This window comes from Triticum aestivum, chromosome 3A (genome assembly GCF_018294505.1).
Source record: "Triticum aestivum cultivar Chinese Spring chromosome 3A, IWGSC CS RefSeq v2.1, whole genome shotgun sequence".
Lineage (NCBI taxonomy): Eukaryota > Viridiplantae > Streptophyta > Magnoliopsida > Poales > Poaceae > Triticum > Triticum aestivum.
Window position 1 is genome coordinate 687222266 of NC_057800.1, and position 19768 is coordinate 687242033.

Here is a 19768-nt window from a genome sequence, read left to right on the forward strand (position 1 = left end):
TTATGGAATACAAGGGTGACATGGCTACTTTCTTCGAATATGCAATCAGATCAATGGCTGATACATGCACGAGATATCATGAGCATTTTTTCTTCCAAAAAAAGTGGACGAAACCACCAGCCTCTGCATTATTATGATGCACACAATTTTTTTTTGAACTTGATATAAGGCAAAGGATCAAAATCATCGACAAACAGAGTACAAGACATAGACACAAATTAAATTATTGGAAGATACAAAATTAACACCTGCGACTAAGTCGACTTCTTCCATAGGATCGGCTTCAAGAAGGAATAAATGTTCCCCTGCCGCCGTCGTCCTGCCCAGCCAAAACAATCAAGATACGGATTTCATTCTGATGAGACAATGCCTTCGACAAGGTAAGGACGTAGGTTCGTCAAGGCCAGAACAATGCTTTTCACCACAAACACGAAGTGGTGTTTCAATCATCATCTCTTGATGACGGATCTTCTGGTAGTCCTGCCATCTTATACTCCACGCCAGACCGGAGTGCCGCTAGCTAGCGGATAGGTGGAACATCATGCTCATAGTAAAATATTTTTTATATGTGTTTCTTCTTTTTCGGGGAAAGAGAGATTTCAATATCTCCTTTGTTTTCAACCCTACATGTGTAGACCACATATGGTACCTCAAGACAGAATGTGCCTCAAAATCTTATACGTTGGGTTTGCTTTAGTTTCTGCACATTCATCCCACATTAAAATTTGATGTTGATGTGATCTACGGGTCTGAATGTAATTTTTACTTCAACTATTTTTTGTACTACCTTAATTGTTGATGAATAAATCGGAATTTTTTTCGCAAAAAAAAAAACAAGTTAGTAGTTACAAAAGAATGGTCCTGAACAAAACATTCCAGTATGAGATTACATCTTTATTTACTTAGTTGTTAGTATTGCACTAAATCCAACTTTTTATAAACAACTTCACTTGCAAATTATTACAGCAAATGCTCATTCAGTTCTATAAGGAACTACTCCCTCCGTTCTATACCTCCGTCTCATAATGTAAGACGTCTTAAATGTAAGACGTTTTTTAACATTAGTGTAAGACGGAGGGAGTAGTAAAGTATACTAAGCAGTCCCTAATTCGTGGAAACTAAACGACGAGGCACCACCACACATTTCACCATTGCTAATTTTAGCGTGGCATGCCATTGACCAGCGCGAGGGCGACGCTCGTGCTCTCCATGGCAATCACCGTCCGGGCAACAAGCTCCTTCGCGGCGGCGGCGGCTCCCCATGGGGCGAGCTCTTCGGTGCATGTGGCCTCGTTGCCCATGGCGGCGCTGAGCCACGTCTGCGCGTTGGAGATCGCCCACCTGACCTGAGTCACGGTCGCATTGCTTCCCGCCGCGTCGAGCTTGCCGATCTCGGCCCCCGACTTCTTGGCCAGCCCGGCCGCCGAGGAGACCGTGCCCGCGCAGTCCTGCAACGCGTAGGCGGCTCTTCCCGGCTGGCCAATGCCGCCACGGGCAACGACCTCCTTCACGCGCGTGGAGAGGGCGCGGAGCTGGGCCGCGTTGAGCTCGACGGCGGCCCGGGCGAGCCTGACGGGGTTTGTCTGGAACACGCAGCCGTAGGGGATGAGGGTGTTGTAGCAGGTCACTCGGTACAGCGTGGCGGCGCATCGCGCGCGGAGGAACGCTGCAACCGGCTGTGGTGCGACGCACGGCGGCGGCGGTGGCGGTGGTGGTGGTGGCGGCGGCGGTGCCTCTGGTGACGGCGGCGTGGCGGCAGCATTTGTGGACGATGTAGACGCAGCAACCGTGGTGGTGAGGACGAAGATGAGGAGAGAGGTGGCGGTTCTTGTTCGAGATGCCATTGTTGTGACTTGCAAGGATGTAGAGGATTGTGGCAGTGTGTAGCACTGCAAACTTGTAGTACTATTTGGGAGCTTGCCATGGGGGCATGTAGCGGCCGATTTGCATGCGCACCTAAGACGATGGGCTGTTTCATACAGGTGAGAGCACGGCAATAGCGCGCGACGTACGAGCTGCAGCCTTCGTGATCACTCGTCTATTTCCATCTGTCTGCATGCATATAGGAGTACTGTAGACAAGAACGACGACCTCATGAAATTCTTTGCAAATTCTAAACTTGCAAATGTCTTAGACCCGATTTATCATTTTGTTTTGTCTTGCCGAGAGCTTGGATACTATATCCATTGTGTATGTTCTAAATAAAATGATTACAACGTAAAACTAGAAAAATGACCAGTGCGTCGCAACGGGAGAAAAAAAAATCATGATCTCCCATGGCCATGATCACATTTTGTTGCATCACCGAGATACACTATCACTATCAATTTCGTGAAATCATGAACTTTTTTTTTAAACTCGTGAACATTTTTCAAATTCCTGAACACTTTTACAAATTTTTGAATATTTTCTAAAATCAAGCACATTTTTTGAATTCATAAAATTTTATACTATTTCCAAACATTTAAAAAAACGTTATGGACATTTTTTTAACAATTTTATTGAATCAGCAAACATTTCTAGAATGGACGAACATTGTTTTGGAAATTGGTGGAACAACTTCTGAAATTCAGGAATATATATTTTTCAAATACATGATCATTTTTTGAATCAGCGGAGATTTTATGAATGAATAAAAAAATTGTAAGTCACGAACAGTTTTTAAACTTTTAGGATATTTTTCCATTCATGAACATTTTTTGAGTTAGCAAAACTTTGTTCAATTTAATTAAGTTTTTTAATACATGATTTTTTTAACAAATCATGAATTTATTTGATTTCCCGAGCATTTGTTTTCATAATTCCAAACATTTTTTGAATATTATTTTTACTAAATTACGAACATTGTTTGAATCTACAAAAAAATGAGATTTATCAAATTATTTTTTTGAAAATTCACATTTTTTTAATTTTTGGAACTTTTTTGAAGTCCCAAATTTTTTAATGTACAAAAAAAGGTGAAAAGAAAAAGGAAAAACGGAAGAAAGTAAATATTAAGAATAGGCCACCCCGAATTGTTTGGAGATTTTCAAAATAAATCTTCATGTATTTCCAGTGTCCATAAATCTTATAAATTAAATCTATTTAAGAAAGTCTATATGTGTCACCATGACATGCACGGATAAAACACAAATTAAGATCGTATGTATTGGATCCAATATTAACGTTCCTGACTATCACAAGAATTGTTTGGATATTTAATAAATATATCTGCACGTACTTTTGATGTTCATGAATTTCATAAGTGTATGTATATGCTATAAAAATTATTTTTCTATTCACAATAAAAATGAATAGTGTAGTCCGGTGGCAAGTACGTGTGTGAATTTTTGCTAAAAAAATACGTATGTAGTTTCTTCGACTATGGGACATGTACAAAGAGAGAAGCTGGTGAAAGTACAACATGCCTACGGATTGTGATTTATTCATTGTAATCATTTCCTGACTCGCTCCTTGCCAAGCAGCATAGAGCAATGCGTGTGACATGTTTATTTGCAATATAAATCGATGCTGGTACGAAGGAATGACGGATCACGCGCCATTGATTTAGGTTGCACCCTAAATAGCATATTTTAATAGCTCCTAGATAAAAATAACATCATATTTAGATTCTACATATTTTTTAATCAAATTTCATGTATAACATGTTAAAATTGAAGTTAGAGTTTAAAAGATATGATTATTTTGAAAAATATTTAGTCTAGATGGACTGCGGGTTGATTAATGCAAATATTAGGGGCTTTTATGTTGGACTGCCGGTTGATTAGTATAAAGCTCAAAGGTTTTATGTAAAGTAGAAAAAACGATTCGTCCCAACTTAAAGATGGACTGCGCGTTGATTTCAACAAGTTGCAGGGACTTTTTTTAAAAGGCACGACGGACGATCAGAAATGATGCGTGCTTTATTATTAGGTAGAGATATGGGGTGGGCAATAGCGCCATGCTCCTCTATATACGGGAAATAGCACCATGCAAATCTTGCATCACCTCCACGACGATGGCGACACGTTGCCCGAGCATGCGTGCCTTCTCCCTCTCCCTCCTATTCCTAGGCGCGGCCTCCCTCGTCGACGCCACCGGCGGCAATGTCAAGGCGGCATGCGCCGACACGCCGTACCCGGAGTACTGTGTCACCGTCCTGTCAGCATGCCCGAAGAGTAAATCTGCGGACGCTTTCGCGCTGGCCGAGATTGCGGTCCACGCTGCAGCCAATACCAGCACCAAGGCGGCCACCCTCGCGCGCTCCGAGGAAAAGGGCATCAAGGATGGCATGTGGTGGTGCATGGACCATTGCGCGGCAGACATCGAGGACGCTGCCGCGCGCCTTAGTCACCACAACGTGAGGCTCGCCGATGTGCGGAGCTTCATTGCGAGGACCGAGAGCGACTCGGTCATGTGGAACTGCGATGAGTGCCGGCAGGAAGGGGCGTCCAAGAAGAATGACCTGCTCTCGAAAGACGGTGACCTGGAGAAGATCATGGGCGTCATGTCTGCACTCGTCAAGCGTGTACGCGTCACCAAGGGCACCACTGCACCGCCCGTGAAGGCGCCGACACCGTCCGCGTATTAGAACGGAAAATATATGATTAATGATAGAGCGCCACTAATAATATAAATTTTTCGTCCGACCAATTCTTCTTTTTTGTTAGAACGTTTAACTTTTGTCTTAGAACATTTTATTCGTCCAAGCTTTTTTTAGCTTTGCAAGTCCTATATAACTAAATATGGCCTCATGGATGATGTCATATAAAGTCATTTTGCGCGGTTGCCTTACGTACCAGTACATCTGAGACCACTCACTTCTTCTGAGATTGGTGAGAATGTATGACCCACCTAGATGCATAGCACTAGTATATTTCTTGTATTTTTTTTCTTGTTAGTCAAATCAGTGTCTGTTTAATGGGCCCAAAGTACACGTTTTGTCAGGTAAGGTATGCATGCATGTCTCTTCTCTCACTCTACATGCAGAACAAATTCATAGACTTTATTTCATGTTAGACAATTTAAATCAACCATACCTTTTAAACTATAGACTCATTTCTGAATTTTCTTTATATATTTGAACTTGCGGTGTCAAGAGCTTTAGAATTAGATGGATTTTGGAAACATTTCGAACACATTTAAATTTCGACGTTTCACATTTCATATGTGAAAAAATACTCATTTCACCGAAACCTATTTAACCCACATATGAAACTAAAATATCGACTTGTGAAACTGATTATTTGGAAATGTGTAACATTTTTATTTCAAAAGAGTAAAATATGTTATTTCAAAAATATGCAATTGAAATGGATGTGATTTTTGTGAAATAAGCTAATGAAAAGTGAAATGCTCCTTCTGAAAGTGAAAAAAAATTTGAACCTAAAATCTCAACTTGTGAAATTTTAATTTTTGAAATGTGTAACGGTTTACTTCAAAAGAGTGAAATATGTTTTTTGAATAATGTGAAATTGAAATAGATATGATTTTGTTAAACAACTATGCAAAGTGAAATGTAGGTTTGAAAGTTAAAAACAATATGAACTAAAATATCAACTTGTGAAATTGATTATTTCGAAATGTGTAGCAGTTTATTCAAAAGAGTTAACCATGTTTTTTCAAAAATGTGCTAGTGTAAAGTGAAATGTAGCTTCTGAAAGTGAAAAATATTATCAAACTGAAATGTCAACTTGTGAAATGAAACCGATTATTTCAAAATGTGAAACGGTTTATTTTAAAATAGTAAAATATGTTCTTTCAAAATGTGCAATTGAGATATATATGATTTTTCTGAACCATGCCCGTGGAAAGCAAAATGTAAGTTGTGAAAATGGAAAACAACATGAAACTGAAATGAAAAACTTGTGAAACTGCTTGAAATCATTTTATTCACAAGATTTCAAGCGGGCGAAATATGTGAAATACGTTTCATGAAATTTAAACTCATTTAACATGTAGCCAAAATCAGTCTTGTTCCAAAGGTCTTTGCGGCATGAGTTCATATATATAAAGTTTTAAAATCAGAATATTGGTTTAAAATATATGAACGATCTAAATTAGCAAACGTAAAATAAATGGGTGCATTTGTCTGGGAGAGAGAATGGCAGTGCATGCATGCAACCGTAGTGTACCCTCTGATTGAAAATTACTAGATCGTTGATGGCACGTTGCCGCGCCCATACATTTTACGATCAAATTTTAGCTATTGCTGCAAGCTGATAAGCGGAGCCATATTTTGTTAGTAATCAAAGTACATAACTTTAATCATTGTACGACAGTGGAGCACAGTATTGGTCAATAAAAAAGTTTAATTTATTTGATCTAAGAAGATGGTATTAGTAATTGACTCCTAGATCAAGTTTCTGTTTCCATAATTGGAAGATTTATTAGAAGATTGGTGTTCAATTCAGAACAGCGGCGCTAGGCAACGTTTAAAGTAGACCGACTCTAAAAAACTAATCATGCTTAACATGATCTAATCAGCACAATAATTGCCACAGGGATTATCACAACTATAGTGTAGCAAAACTACTGACATGGAAAGCAAATAAAACTTCCATTGGAATCAAAGTTAAATTTTATCTTTCCTCTCTAGCACAAAATAACATATGTTAGTATAGGACATGTAGAGGAAGAGAAAAACAATTATACTCCCAAAGTAACTTGTGGGACAAAAAAATAGATAACTGAAGAATACCACGACTGCGAATTGAACTCGCTTTTTTTTGCAAGCAAGCTAGACTACTGTTCAGGTCTAGTAAATAGCATATTCACTAATAACCTTTTCTCTAGATCGGAAGGAATGCATTTCTCAATTCTCAACATGGCGATTATACAATCTGGATTATTAAGTTGGAGCTAATGAACTTATATTGTTGACACATGTACCATAGTATTGGTCAGGAGTGAAGGAACAAGCAATGGCAGAAGTAGGATCTATAGAATTGAAAACTCAAACTATCAAGTTTGAGTGATCTGTGATGTGAAAGAAACAAAACAAATTGCTAATAGAAATGTTGAATTAAACAATATAATTAGAAGTGTGATCTTAATAAGTCATGGTCACAAAATATGACCATATAAAAACCGACCATAGTTTCAGAAGTTTTCATAGAAATCCCATGTAAATTAGGGTAGTGCTCATAAACAAACAAAACAAAATCATACTTCATATACCATGGGACTTACTGCCTAGTGTATATTGTTGAAAAGCTGGGAAAAATGTTGATGTAGTAGTTCGTCATGTATGGAGATTCTCTGTAACATGAAAAGAAAGAATATGTGCAATTGCAAATGCGCATTAATTACCATGACCAGCCTTTGTTTTACTTTTACATACTATTTGGGTAAGGTTTATTGTTTACCCAAATAAGAACATTATATTGTCCAAGTAGGGTATTTTTGCAAGTAAGCGCTATGCACTTGGAGTCCCGATAAAATTAATGAAACTATTATCCAAAGATGAACATTTATATTCATGAAAAGATGATCACGTATTACTGCACATAAGACAAAGGCAAAATTCTACAAATACATGACAAATAGACAGATTCTTCCATACATGTACATACGAGTTGTAGCTAAGTGGAAGCAATACATGTGAACTGCACACATGTATCAGTTCTAACCTCCTTTTAAATAAAAACACATGTATCAGTTGTGCCATGTAAAGGCTTGATATTTCTTCACTGCGCACACATACCGCCGGTTTAAAATTGAAATACCATGCGGTTGGGATGGCGGCTGGCAGATCTAGACGTGTCAGAGTCTTCTAGCCATGCTGCATGAGAGCTGGTCGGGACAGAGCATGGGTGTTCGGCAGCGACGAGGCGTCGGGTCAGTGGGCAGACACAGATCTCACTCTGTACAATAGAAACATAGTATAATCTACAATCATGTTTCTCACTATATCAAATTTAACTACCTCTTACACACTAAAAGGATGTAGAGTGCAAAGGTTGAGTGAAGAGTGGTAGGGGGCAGCATATATATGCATGTACCATCACCCACCATGAATGTCCGAACAGAAACGGAAGAATGTCTGCATCTTGAAATCTCGGTGGATCAATTTCAACCAGACGAGGCGTCGGCTGAATTCCCTCCTTTCTCCTTGGCAGATAAATCACCCAAGTCCGCAGGATCGACCGATCCCCTCGTCATTCGCCTCGCCTGCTGAACAGTAACGGAATTGAGCATTACCATGAAAATAAATTGAAGCCAGGCACAAACTAAGGGCTTGTTCGGTTAATCCCTTCCACAAAGGATTGAAGAGGATTGGAGGGGATTGAGGTGAATTTTGACTTGTGGGGGATTTAATCCCTCTCAATCCTCTTCAAACCCCTTCAAATCTGAAGGAACCGAACAAGGCCTAAAGAATTTTACTTAATTGTTAGCAGTGCATAGCAGAGTTGTCGAGCAGAGTCCAGAACGCAGAAACCAACCCAACAATGGTCAATAAGAATTATCAGATGACACCCCAAAGACAGAGTAGCGTCGTCGAATGTCACTTTTCCTAGTGCAGCTTCAGGTACTTATGATTCTTCAGTGAATGACCATGCTTGTGTGTATAGCACTGGCCACTATTATACACGAGTCATATAGAACACAGACAGATCAAAACATGAGGTAATAAGTTACTCATTTTGGGCCTATTATTTTATCATGCAACATGTATAAGAAATACTTGACAAAGACCCCCGTGTCGTCCTCCCCCTAGGGCGACTCGGGCGGCCATAAACCTAGCCGCCGCCGCCGCAAACTCCCTCCTCCTCTCCCTCCGCCGCCGCCGGGCTAAGCCCGGGGGCCGACGGCGGTGGGTGGGGATCTCCTCTCTCGCGCGTCTCTGAGATGGGGCGGACCCCAAGGCGTGTGGTGGCGCGACCGATCTGGGATCTGCCGTGCGGCAGATGGCTGCAGGCGGCGGGAGGCCGGCCCGTCCTCGGACGGCGACGACTTGGCGCGGCGGAGGCCAGGGCTGCGGGCGCTGCGGATAGCCCTTCGGGCGGCGGCGGCCAGCTTGGCTGCGGTGGCGTGCATGCTGCCTTCAGATCGAGATGATGGCGTGAAGGGCCTGGTGGTCTCGTCGGCGGCACCTTCGATAAGATCTGTTCTGACCGGTGCAGCCGGCGGTGTGGTGGTCATCTCTTCCGTCAGAGGTGGTTGGCCTGAGGCTGGGTGTTCGGATCTCGGGATCCGTCATCTGGCACCAGCTGCGAGTCGGGGAGACGTAGTTGCCGGTGAAAACCGAGCCGACGGCGGGCGATGGCGGCGTTCCACGTCGTTACCTTAATGAAGGCATCGTCGTGTGAATACCATCGACCCACTCGTATTGCTCCGGGGGAAACCCTAGGGTCTAGTGTTTCAGACCGGACGATGGCGGCACTCCGGTGTCGTTTCTCTCTTGGGAGCATCTTTTGTGGAGCAATGCTGGAAGTCAGAGGCAGGAGGTGGAGCGGCTTCGTCTTGCAAGGAGCTTCGGTGGAGATGTCAAGTCATGCCTGACCGACAGGTGCTACGCTTGGTCATGGCTGGTCGGCAGGTGCTATGCATGATAGATCATCCAAGGGCTTCAAGCTGTGTCGGCTGGTGATACTTGGCAACATGGCGCTGAGGTGTATCACTGGCGACCGCGATGTGTTCAGCTGTGTGCGCGCAGGGAGGAGGTGCCGTTAGGCGTCGTGGTGGCGTCGACGATAGCTGGACCGAGCAAGGTTGATGCATAAGTACAGTTCTGAGGATGGAGCGGTGGCAGTTGGCGGCGGCGGCCTCTGAGAGCACGCCGGACCAGTGTGTGCCCCAGACCCGGCAAGTGGCTAGGTTAGGATCTCAGGTCTTAGATGTTAGGCTTGGCCGCGATGTCTGTTTGGTATTAGGCCCAGGTTATCTGCGCCCTTTCATCAACTGGATAGGTGTAACGACAGTTTGTTGCTTAGACACCGGCTTTAGTCTTACTATTGTGTCACTTTGTAAGGTCTTATGAGAATAATTAATAAAGTGGCCGTAGAGACCAGAGATCATCCTCCTTTTCTAAAAAAATGTATAAGAAATCCTGCGATTGGAAACATGTAACAGAATAAAACAACGCTGCCAGTTCAGACTTCAGATTGCTACCATGCTTGTTGAAAGAGAAATACGTACTTATTATTCCAACAATTTTTTTCTGGGAACAAAATGAAATTATACAGCCAATAGTGGTAGAAGCACTTTCTCATTACACTCCTCGCAGTTCAACATGGCAACAACATCATGTGACCGTCCGCTTTTCTGTAAGTCTTGTACGAGGGTAGTTCTACTCCAAGTGATCTCTTTCCCGTGTGCATGCGCTGGGGGAATTCTGCACAGAAATACCAGGGTTATAACGCCACCAGCTTTGTCTTGAAACAAAAGAAGAACGATTAAAGGGTTCCAACAGTATAGCCTTGTCTTAGAGCATCTCCAACAGCCGCGTCAAACTAGCGCCGCGCCGCAAAATTGTCCGTTTTAGCGCACGCGCAACCGGTATAGTTGCTCCAGCGGGCGTGCAAAAACAGCGCGCGCGGCATATGTAGTTCAGTGCGCGGGCCGAAACTTAATCGCGCGCCGTTTATTTGCTGCGCCCGCTCCCGCGCACTGGACTCTCGCGCGCTCGCTCGCAACTCCCACCCCTCATCCAGCCGCGCCGCCGTCGCTGACTGCGCCACCCGACAACCGTTCCGGCGCTTCCCCGGTCTATCCCCGCCCCTCGGCGGCTTCTCTGCCCCCCCCTCTAGTCCCGCCGCCCCTCGCGCGCGTCCGTCCTCTGACGAACAGCGCCCACGCGCTCGCTGCCGCTCGGCGCCCGCAAGGTGTTCGACAAAACGTCTAGAAGGTATGTATTGCTCAAAAGCCATGAATTTCGTGCATGTTGATTGTAGTTTTTATAGCATAGTATTGAACATTGTAGATGAGTTCGTCGTATGATTCTTCCGAAGAAGAATTTGATATGGAAGAGGAGGAGGATCTTGCAATGATCCTAGCTATGCATATCAATAAAAAACTGAAGCACGGTGGTTCGGTTATGGGTCGGCAGAAAATTTGGAGGGATAGGATCGATGCCCACAACAGATTGATCAGGCATTCTTTTGCGGAGAATCCCACATACCCCGAGTCGTATTTTTGTCGCCGGTTTAGGATGAGCACCGAGTTGTTCAGGTGCATTGCAGAGAAACTAGCGAGCCATGAACACTTTTTTCAGCAAAGGAGGAATGCCGCCAGAGAGCTCGGACATAGCACCTTTCAGAAGGTGACAGCCGCTTTGCGTATATTGGCATACAGTATACCGGCTGATCTAGTTGATCATCACTTGGCTATGGGTGAGAGCCAAGCCATCATGTGTGTCAAGCGCTTCGTAGTCGGAATTGTGCAAGTGTTTGGTGAGGAGTATTTGAGATCTCCCAATGCTGAAGACGCTGCAAGGCTATTGGCGATGAACAAAGCTCGCGGCTTTCCTGACATGCTTGGCTCAATAGATTGCATGCATTGGAGTTGGAAAAATTGTCCAAAGACATGGCATGGACAATTCCACGGCCAAAAAAATGATTTCACTATAATCCTTGAAGCGGTGGCCGATCAAGAGACTTTGGATTTGGCATGCATTCTTTGGAATGCCTGGATCTTTGAATGACATCAATGTTGTCAACCGGTCACCACTGGTGAATAAGATTGCAAATGGTAAGTTGCCACCGGTGCAGTTTGTAGCAAATGGTCGTACATACAACTGTGGCTATTATCTAGCGGATGGCATCTATCCAAAGTGGCAAACCTTTGTCAAGCTGTTGAAAAAGCCAGAAGGTAAGAAAAATCTTGATTTCTACAATGCTCAGGCGGCGGCTAGAAAAGATGTGGAAAGAGCTTTTGGGATTTTGCAAGCCCAATTTGCTATTGTGAGAGGACCGGCTACATTTTGGGATCAGAAAATGCTTTGGTACATCATGCACGCTTGTGTGATCATGCATAACATGATCATCGAGAATGAGCGTGGCAAAGATGTAGACTACTCTAAATATGAGCTCTTGGGACATCCCGTGCGAGTGCGACGGAGGGCTGAAAGGGTGGCCCGTTTTGTTGCCTCCTATCATGCCATTCGACGTCCCGCAGCGCATAATGATCTTCAGAAGGATCTCATTGAGGAGTGATGGACATGGAATGGACGACAAAGAGCATCATGATTTGTGCGTTCGATATTGTATTGTTGAATTATTTGTTGTGTTTATTACACTATTTGTTGTATTGAACGATAAACTGTTTGTTTGAGTTGTAATAACGAAATTGAATTATTTATTTTGATTTATTTTTGTTTGTGTTTGATCTTTTTCTTCTGTTTTGAAATGCATATGTTGTTTGCGTAAGAGTCGCGCGCGCTGCATTTTTACGCACTGCTGGAGCTTCGCACGCTACTTTTTAGCACGGCTGCTGGAGCCAGCGCTGCGCGCCGCGCCAAACCAGGCGATGAGCACGCAGCAAAGCAGTTTTTAACGCGCGGCGCATTCGGCGCCTGTTGGAGATGCTCTTAGATCACAACCCTGCGTGATATAACTTTGATACTGGTATTCCCGTGATAGCCTGAGGAGATTGGAGGAAGAGCACGGGGAGCAAGACATTTGGCCCAGTAAATAGAACTTTCGGTGGAGGCCAGAATGGACACCATATTTGACGGCTGAAAAAATCGCCCAAATGATCAAAATGGACGGCCATAAATGCCCATGACGTGAGAGGGCTGGGATTTGGCTCAGTATTACTGTCTTAAAATGTTGATGTCAAAAATGCTCTTATATTATGGAACGAAGAAAATATCAATTAATAAATTACTATGAAGTAACCACCGTATTGATATCAACGTTACGACTAGTCTTTTTGCAAGAAACAACTAGTCTTTTGAAATTAAATTTTAATACGCTCATGTCCATGCGGCCGAACCACAAGTTACTCACGCTCATGAATTCGATTTGCGGAGAAAGTAATTGTTAATTAAAGGATCTCCTAACTACTCCATTGGTTCCAAATCACTCGTCGCAGAAATGGATGTATCTAGAACTAAAATACATTTAGATACATCCATTTCTACGACAAATAATTCAGAACGGAGGGAGTACAAGTCACTCACATCTGCCATCCTCTTATATAACGTCCACGCACCAAAAGCTAGCTTTGCTCCTTGGTTCACGCTCAAGCCCGCACGAGGGCTCAGTGCGCCATGGTGAACAGACGATTTTGCAGATCTCTTCCTTCTTGCAACAGGTGACAGTGCTACATCCGACCGATCTTGTTTTACCGAGCCTTTATCTTCCCAATCAAATATTGGTTTCTGTCGCTCTCTGCTTATTCTTTTTAATTTCTGTGCCGCAAAGCAAACAGGCAAAAATGGAAAAGATCCATGAATGTTCATGCCAAAACAAAAAGAACATAGCACACACAAGCAACCATTAATACTGTATTATTACTTATTGGTCGATCGGGTGATGCCATCGTGCCATTCTTCTTTCTGCTCCCACTCTTTGGCTCCAAGCATTCTTCTTACTGCGTGTGGAAGTAGAGCCAGGACCATTGAGGTGTGTCTATGAAAGTCCAAAATATGTATTACCAGTTTTGTTTTGTTTTTTGGCATGGGTATTACTAGTTCTTACTTTTTTCCCGGGAGAATAGGGATTTTATTACATGATTATAGAGTTACAATCAAGAGGTCCGATGCCCTCAATAAATAGGGTGTGCTACACAGTACGGCTATGTCTTGCCAAACAATCTGCTATTCTATTATGACCATGTTATATTTTCTGTGGAATAAACTCCCTATCAACCGGAAGGACTTTAATCTCCAAAGCCAAATGGCCGTAAGAAGAATAGTTGAGAGAATTAGTAGTGAGAATCAATAGAGCTGATGACGAGTCCTACTGAATAACAACCGAAAGATTCGTATGCTGGATTGCAAGAGCCATGCCTTGCTTTAATGCATGAATTTCTGCCTCAAGTGCATTATTACTATGAAATAAGAACCTATAGACGTTGCCGCTGTTATGTTAGAGCCGAGTAGGACCCATCGACAGATAAACATGTCTGTCCCTAGGCAGTGGTGGCCATGACAACACCGGTTTTACAACAGGTGGCTCGGGTACTGCAGCATATTAACCATAGACATCTTTCCCTTAAGTATCTTCTCAAAGGAGTATTTTTTTATCGTTATTAAGGGGCCGCCAGTAACTTTGCGAATATTTCAACGGAAATATCAGCTGGTATAGCATCTTTTCCGTGTGTGTTGAAATTCCTTAACTACCAGATTCTCTAATCAAGTAAATGAGCATGCTTCTTGTATCGGCCGATCAGCCAACATGGAACATGAGGAGCCAATCCTTGCCAATATGTAGTAGGCGCTCCTGAGGTGGGAGAGGCCACACTTACGCCTGCGGTACTAAAGTTCTTTTGGGCGTGACCGAAAGTGACCAGCGCATGGGAACTGCACTCCTCATCGGTCCCACAGACAGGGCAAGTCGCACGCACGCTAATGTGATGATCGGCCTTGCCCTTCATGCATGGTAGCAGGCGTGCCAACAGTGCCTTTTTAGGTCATGATTTTTATTTTTGAGGGACCCGAGCCCTTCAAATTGACTTCCAGAGCTGCCGCTCACCGTTCGGGATGTCACTTGATGCACCACTAGCGAACACATCGTCGTGCTCCAAAGTAGCCAGCCTATAGGTGCTACGGACTGTGAAGCAGCCAGTGCGTTCTGGCTAACAAGAAATAAAATCTTGGCATTGACGCGAAGACGTACGTCTGGATCACATCCACATCCATTGGCCAAAAATATTCTCCAAGGAGTCGTGTGTTCCATGCTCTACGGTCATTCAAGAAGTCTGAACATGATTTAGCCTGCCATTTCTTTTAGGGGTGACTAGTTTGAAGATAGAGCCCTTAGGGATTCAAGGATCCCCCCATGTTCTTATTTTCTCGCCATTTGCCGACCCGCCAGATTACTCCTCTCTTCAGCAACTCTAACCCATGTTCAATTCCTTTCCAAACCGCATACGAATTTCCTATGAATACCGTGTCCAGTAAGTTACTATTGGGGTAGTATCTAGCATGCAGAAGCCTGACACATAGGCTATCATGGGACTCAAGAAGGCGCCATGCCTGCTTGGTTAAAAACGTGCATATCCCAGACACATAGGCTATCAGGGGACTCAAGAAGGCGCCATGCCTGCTTGTTTAAAAATGTGCATATCCCTGAACCCCATACCACCTTTTGCTTTTAGTAGAATCATTTTCTCCCAACTCAGGCAGGCCATTTTCCTTTTCCCATTCTCTAACCCCCACCCCCACCCCCCACCCCCATTAGTACTATCTCATCAAGCGTTTCAAATCATCACAAACTGATGTAGGGAGTCGAAAGACACTCATAATATATGTTGGTATGGCTTGGGCAACAACTTTGAGCAAGACCTCCTTGTTACCCAAGGAAACATATTTTTCACTCCAATCTGCCAACCCTTTTGCTTAGGCTAGCTTGCAGAGTTTCAGACATACCTTTCTTTACCCTTCCATCGGGGATTGGCAATTCCAAATATTTTAGTTCAAACACCTGTTGGGTTATCTCCATAGTACTCTTCACCATCCGCCAGGTCAGGCAGGAAAGTGTGAGAGAAAAGGATGGGACACTTCGAGGGATTGACCCGTTGCCCCGTCGACGATGCATATGTGTTCAACAAATCTTTCACCACAGTAGCATGTTGCTGATTGGCATGAAGAATAACAAAGAATCACTCGCAAATATTAGATGTGAAATCATAGGTGCCCTACGGCATATCCTTACTCCAACCAAACCTTCCTCTCTCATTGGTTTATTCACCAAAGTAGATAAGGCATCAACAACGAAAATGAACAAGAACGGAGAAAGCGGGTCACCTTGCCTTAAAATTCGCGATGTCGTGAAAGAATTCAAACCTTCCCATTAAACTTCACCGAATATTTAATTGATCCCACACATGCCATAACCAGATCAATCCATAATCTATGATCATGGGATTACCAGTTCTCGCTTTCTCCAAATTTTATCCTATCTTTCCAACTCGAGATTAAAAGAAGCTCAGAAAGAAACAATTTGGTGAGGTGACCATGATTGTGGCCCAACTTGAATTGAAGTTGGAGTTAAGTGAAACTCAGTCATATGTTGTTTTGGATGGATAGGAGATTAGTTATTCCTATAGTGCTACCATTGGATCGGACGCCACATTTTTTTAAGTTGTGTTCACCTTTTTTTGAATTTTTTTGCTAGCTTTAATTTTGTTGCGGTTACACTTTTTGTGCAATCAATAGCCACTATCGATCCCCTGAGCACATGATTCGGCATTACTATAATGTGCTGTGTTCCTGCACATTGCGCTTTGTTCTTAGTGCAATTACACATTCACCTTTTTACCTTTTTATTACTGTTTCTTTGTTGCAGTTAGAATTTTTTGTGAAATCACGCTTTATTTGGCCGCAAACACTTTTTTGCTGAAATTGTGTTTTTGTTTGTTTGTGTAATTGCAATTTATTGGTGGTGAAGTAATTGAACTTTTGGAATTTTTGGTCATCTTTTTTCTAGGCACTCTTTTAACAGGTCTCTTCTGTGTCTCGCCAAGCCGTCGTGGAGTCGAAGGTGCCTAGGTGGTGAAGATGACAAGTGGTTGGTGGTCTCCAAGGAGGTGTTGGTTGGCGCCAACTCTGTGTTGGCGAACGTAGCAGAAATTCAAAATTTTCTACGCATCACCAAGATCAATCTATGGCGAAGTCTAGCAACGAGGGAAGGAGAGTGCATCTACATACCCTTGCAGATCGCTAAGCGGAAGCGTTCAAGTGAACGGGGTTGATGGAGTCATACTCGTCGTGATCCAAATCACCGATGATCCTAGTGCCGAACGGACGGCAGCTCCGCGTTCAACACACGTACAGCCCGGTGACGTCTCCTACGCCTTGATCCGGCAAGGGGAGAAGGAGAGGTTGGGGAAGACTCCGTCCAACAGCAACACGATGTCATGGTGATGGTGGAGGAGCGTGGTACTCTAGCAGGGCTTCGCCAAGCACCGCAAGAGACGAGGAGGGAGAGGGGTAGGGCTGCGCCAAGAAGGAGATGTTCTCGTGTGTATGGCAGCCCAAAAACCCCACTATATATAGGGGAAAGGGAGGGGCTGCGCCCCCACCTAGGTTTCCACCCCTAGGGGTGGCGGCCAGCCCTAGATCCCATCTAGGGAGGCGACCAAAGGGGGAGAGAGGGAGGGCGCACCACTAGGTGGGCCTTAGGCCCATCTGAGCCTAGGGTTTCCCCTTTTTCTCTTCTCTCTTCGCCTTGGGCCCTAGTGGGGGGCGCACCAGCCCACCTGGGGCTGGTCCCCTCTCACACTTGGCCCACGCAGCCCTCTGGGGCAGGTAGCCCCACCTGGTGGACCCCCGGGACCCTCCCGGTGGTCCCGGTACGTTATCGATAGCACCCGAAACCTTTCCGGTGACCAAAATAGGACTTCCCATATATAAATCTTTACCTCCGGACCATTCTGGAACTCCTCGTGATGTCCGGGATCTCATCCGGAACAACATTCGGTAACCACGTATATCTATTCCCTATAACCCTAGAAGCATCGAACCTTAAGTGTGTAGACCTTACGGGTTCGGGAACCATGCAGACATGACCGAGAGACCTCTCCGGCCAATAACCAACAGCGGGATCTGGATACCCATGTTGGCTCCCACATGCTCCACGATGATCTCATCGGATGAACCACGATGTCAGGGATTCAATCAATCCCGTATACAATTCCCTTTGTCTAGCGGTACGATACTTGCCCGAGATTCGATCGTCGGTATCCCGATACCTTGTTCAATCTCGTTACCGGCAAGTCTCTTTACTCATTCCGTAACACATCATCCCGTGATCAACTCCTTGGTCACATTGTGCACATTATGATGATGTCCTACCGAGTGGGCCCAGATATACCTCTTCGTTTACACGGAGTGACAAATCCCAGTCTCGATTCGTGCCAACCCAACAGACACTTTCGGAGATACCTGTAGTGTATCTTTATAGCCACCCAGTTACGTTGTGACGTTTGGCACACCCAAAGCACTCCTACGGTATCCGGGAGTTGCACAATCTCATGGTCTAAGGAAATGATACTTGACATTAGAAAAGCTTTAGCAAACGAACTACACGATCTTGTGCTAGGCTTAGGATTGGGTCTTGTCCATCACATCATTCTCCTAATGATGTGATCCCGTTATCAACGACATCCAATGTCCATGGTCAGGAAACCGTAACCATCTATTGATCAACGAGCTAGTCAACTAGAGGCTTACTAGGGACATGGTGTTGTCTATGTATCCACACATGTATCTGAGTTTCCTATCAATACAATTCTAGCATGGATAATAAACGATTATCATGAACAATGAAATATAATAATAATAACTAATTTATTATTGCCTCTAGGGCATATTTCCAACAGTCTCCCACTTGCACTAGAGTCAATAATCTAGTTCACATCGCCATGTGATTAACACTCACAGGTCACATCGCCATGTGACCAACATCCAAGAGTCTACTAGACTCAATGATCTAGTTCACATCACTATGTGATAAACACTCAAAGAGTTCTGGGTTTGATCATGTTATGCTTGTGAGAGAGGTTGTAGTCAACGGGTCTTGCCATATTCAGATCCCTATGTATTTCGCAAAACTTTATATCGTAGATGCTGCTACCACGTTCCACTTGGAGCTATTCCAAATTATTGCTCCATTATACGTATCCGGTATCTCTACTCAGAGCTATCCGGATAGGTGTTAAGCTTGCATCGACATAACTCTTTACGTCGAACTCTTTATCACCTCCATAACCGAGAAACATTTCCTTATTCCTCTAAGGATAATTTTGACCGCTATCTGGTGATCCAGTCCTAGATCACCTTTGTACCCTCTTGCCAGACATGTGGCAAGGCACACATCAGGTGCGGTACTCAGCATGGCATACCGTATAGAGCCTATGACAAGAGCATAGGGGACGACCTTCGTCCTTCCTCTTTCTTCTGCCGTGGTCAAGCTTTGAGTCTTACTCAACTTCACACCTTACAACTCAGGTAACCCCTTCTTTGACTGATCTATTTTGAACTCCTTCAAAAACATGTCAAGGTGTGCGTTCTTTGAAAGTATCATCAGGCGTCTTGATCTATCTCTATAGATCTTGATGCCCAATATGTAAGCAGCTTTATCCAGGTCTTCCTTTGAAAAATCACTCTTCAAACAACCGTTTATGCTTTCCAGAAATTCTACATTATTTCGGATCAACAATATGTCATCCACATATACTTATCAGAAATGTTGTAGTGCTCCCACTCACTTTCTTGTAAATACAAGTTTCTAGCAAACATTGTATAAACCTAAAAGCTTTGATCACTCCATCAAAGCATATATTCCGATTCCGAGATGCTTGCTCTAGTCCATAGAAGGATCGCTGGAGCCAGCATACCTTTTAGCATCCTTAGGATCGACAAAACCTTTTATTGTATCACATACAACTTTTCTTACGAAAACTGGTAAGAAAACTTGTTTGACATCCATCTGTAAGATTTCATAATCGAAAAATACAGCTAATGCTAACATGATTCCGACGGACTTAAGCATCGCTACGGGTGAGAAATTCTCATCGTAGTCAACTCCTTGAACTTGTGAAAAGACTCTTTCCCACAAGTCGAGCTTCATAGACGGTAACATTACCGCCCACGTCCGTCTTCTTCTTAAAGATCCATTTA

General features: G+C 43.7%; 1 protein-coding gene across 1 annotated transcript; it reads right to left on the minus strand.

Annotated features, from left to right (window-relative positions):
• Positions 1–856: 856 nt before the first annotated feature.
• LOC123059104 (pectinesterase inhibitor 10-like) lies at positions 857–2049 on the minus strand. The gene has a single exon (XM_044481744.1). It carries the CDS (start codon positions 1842–1844, stop codon positions 1161–1163), a length of 684 nt encoding a protein of 227 aa, XP_044337679.1. The 5' UTR covers positions 1845–2049; the 3' UTR covers positions 857–1160.
• Between the last annotated feature and the right edge of the window lie 17719 nt (positions 2050–19768).

Coding starts and splice junctions, on each gene's coding strand:
- LOC123059104 (XM_044481744.1), bottom strand. CDS start 1,844: ATGGCATCTCGAACAAGAACCGCCACCTCTCTCCTCATCTTCGTCCTC.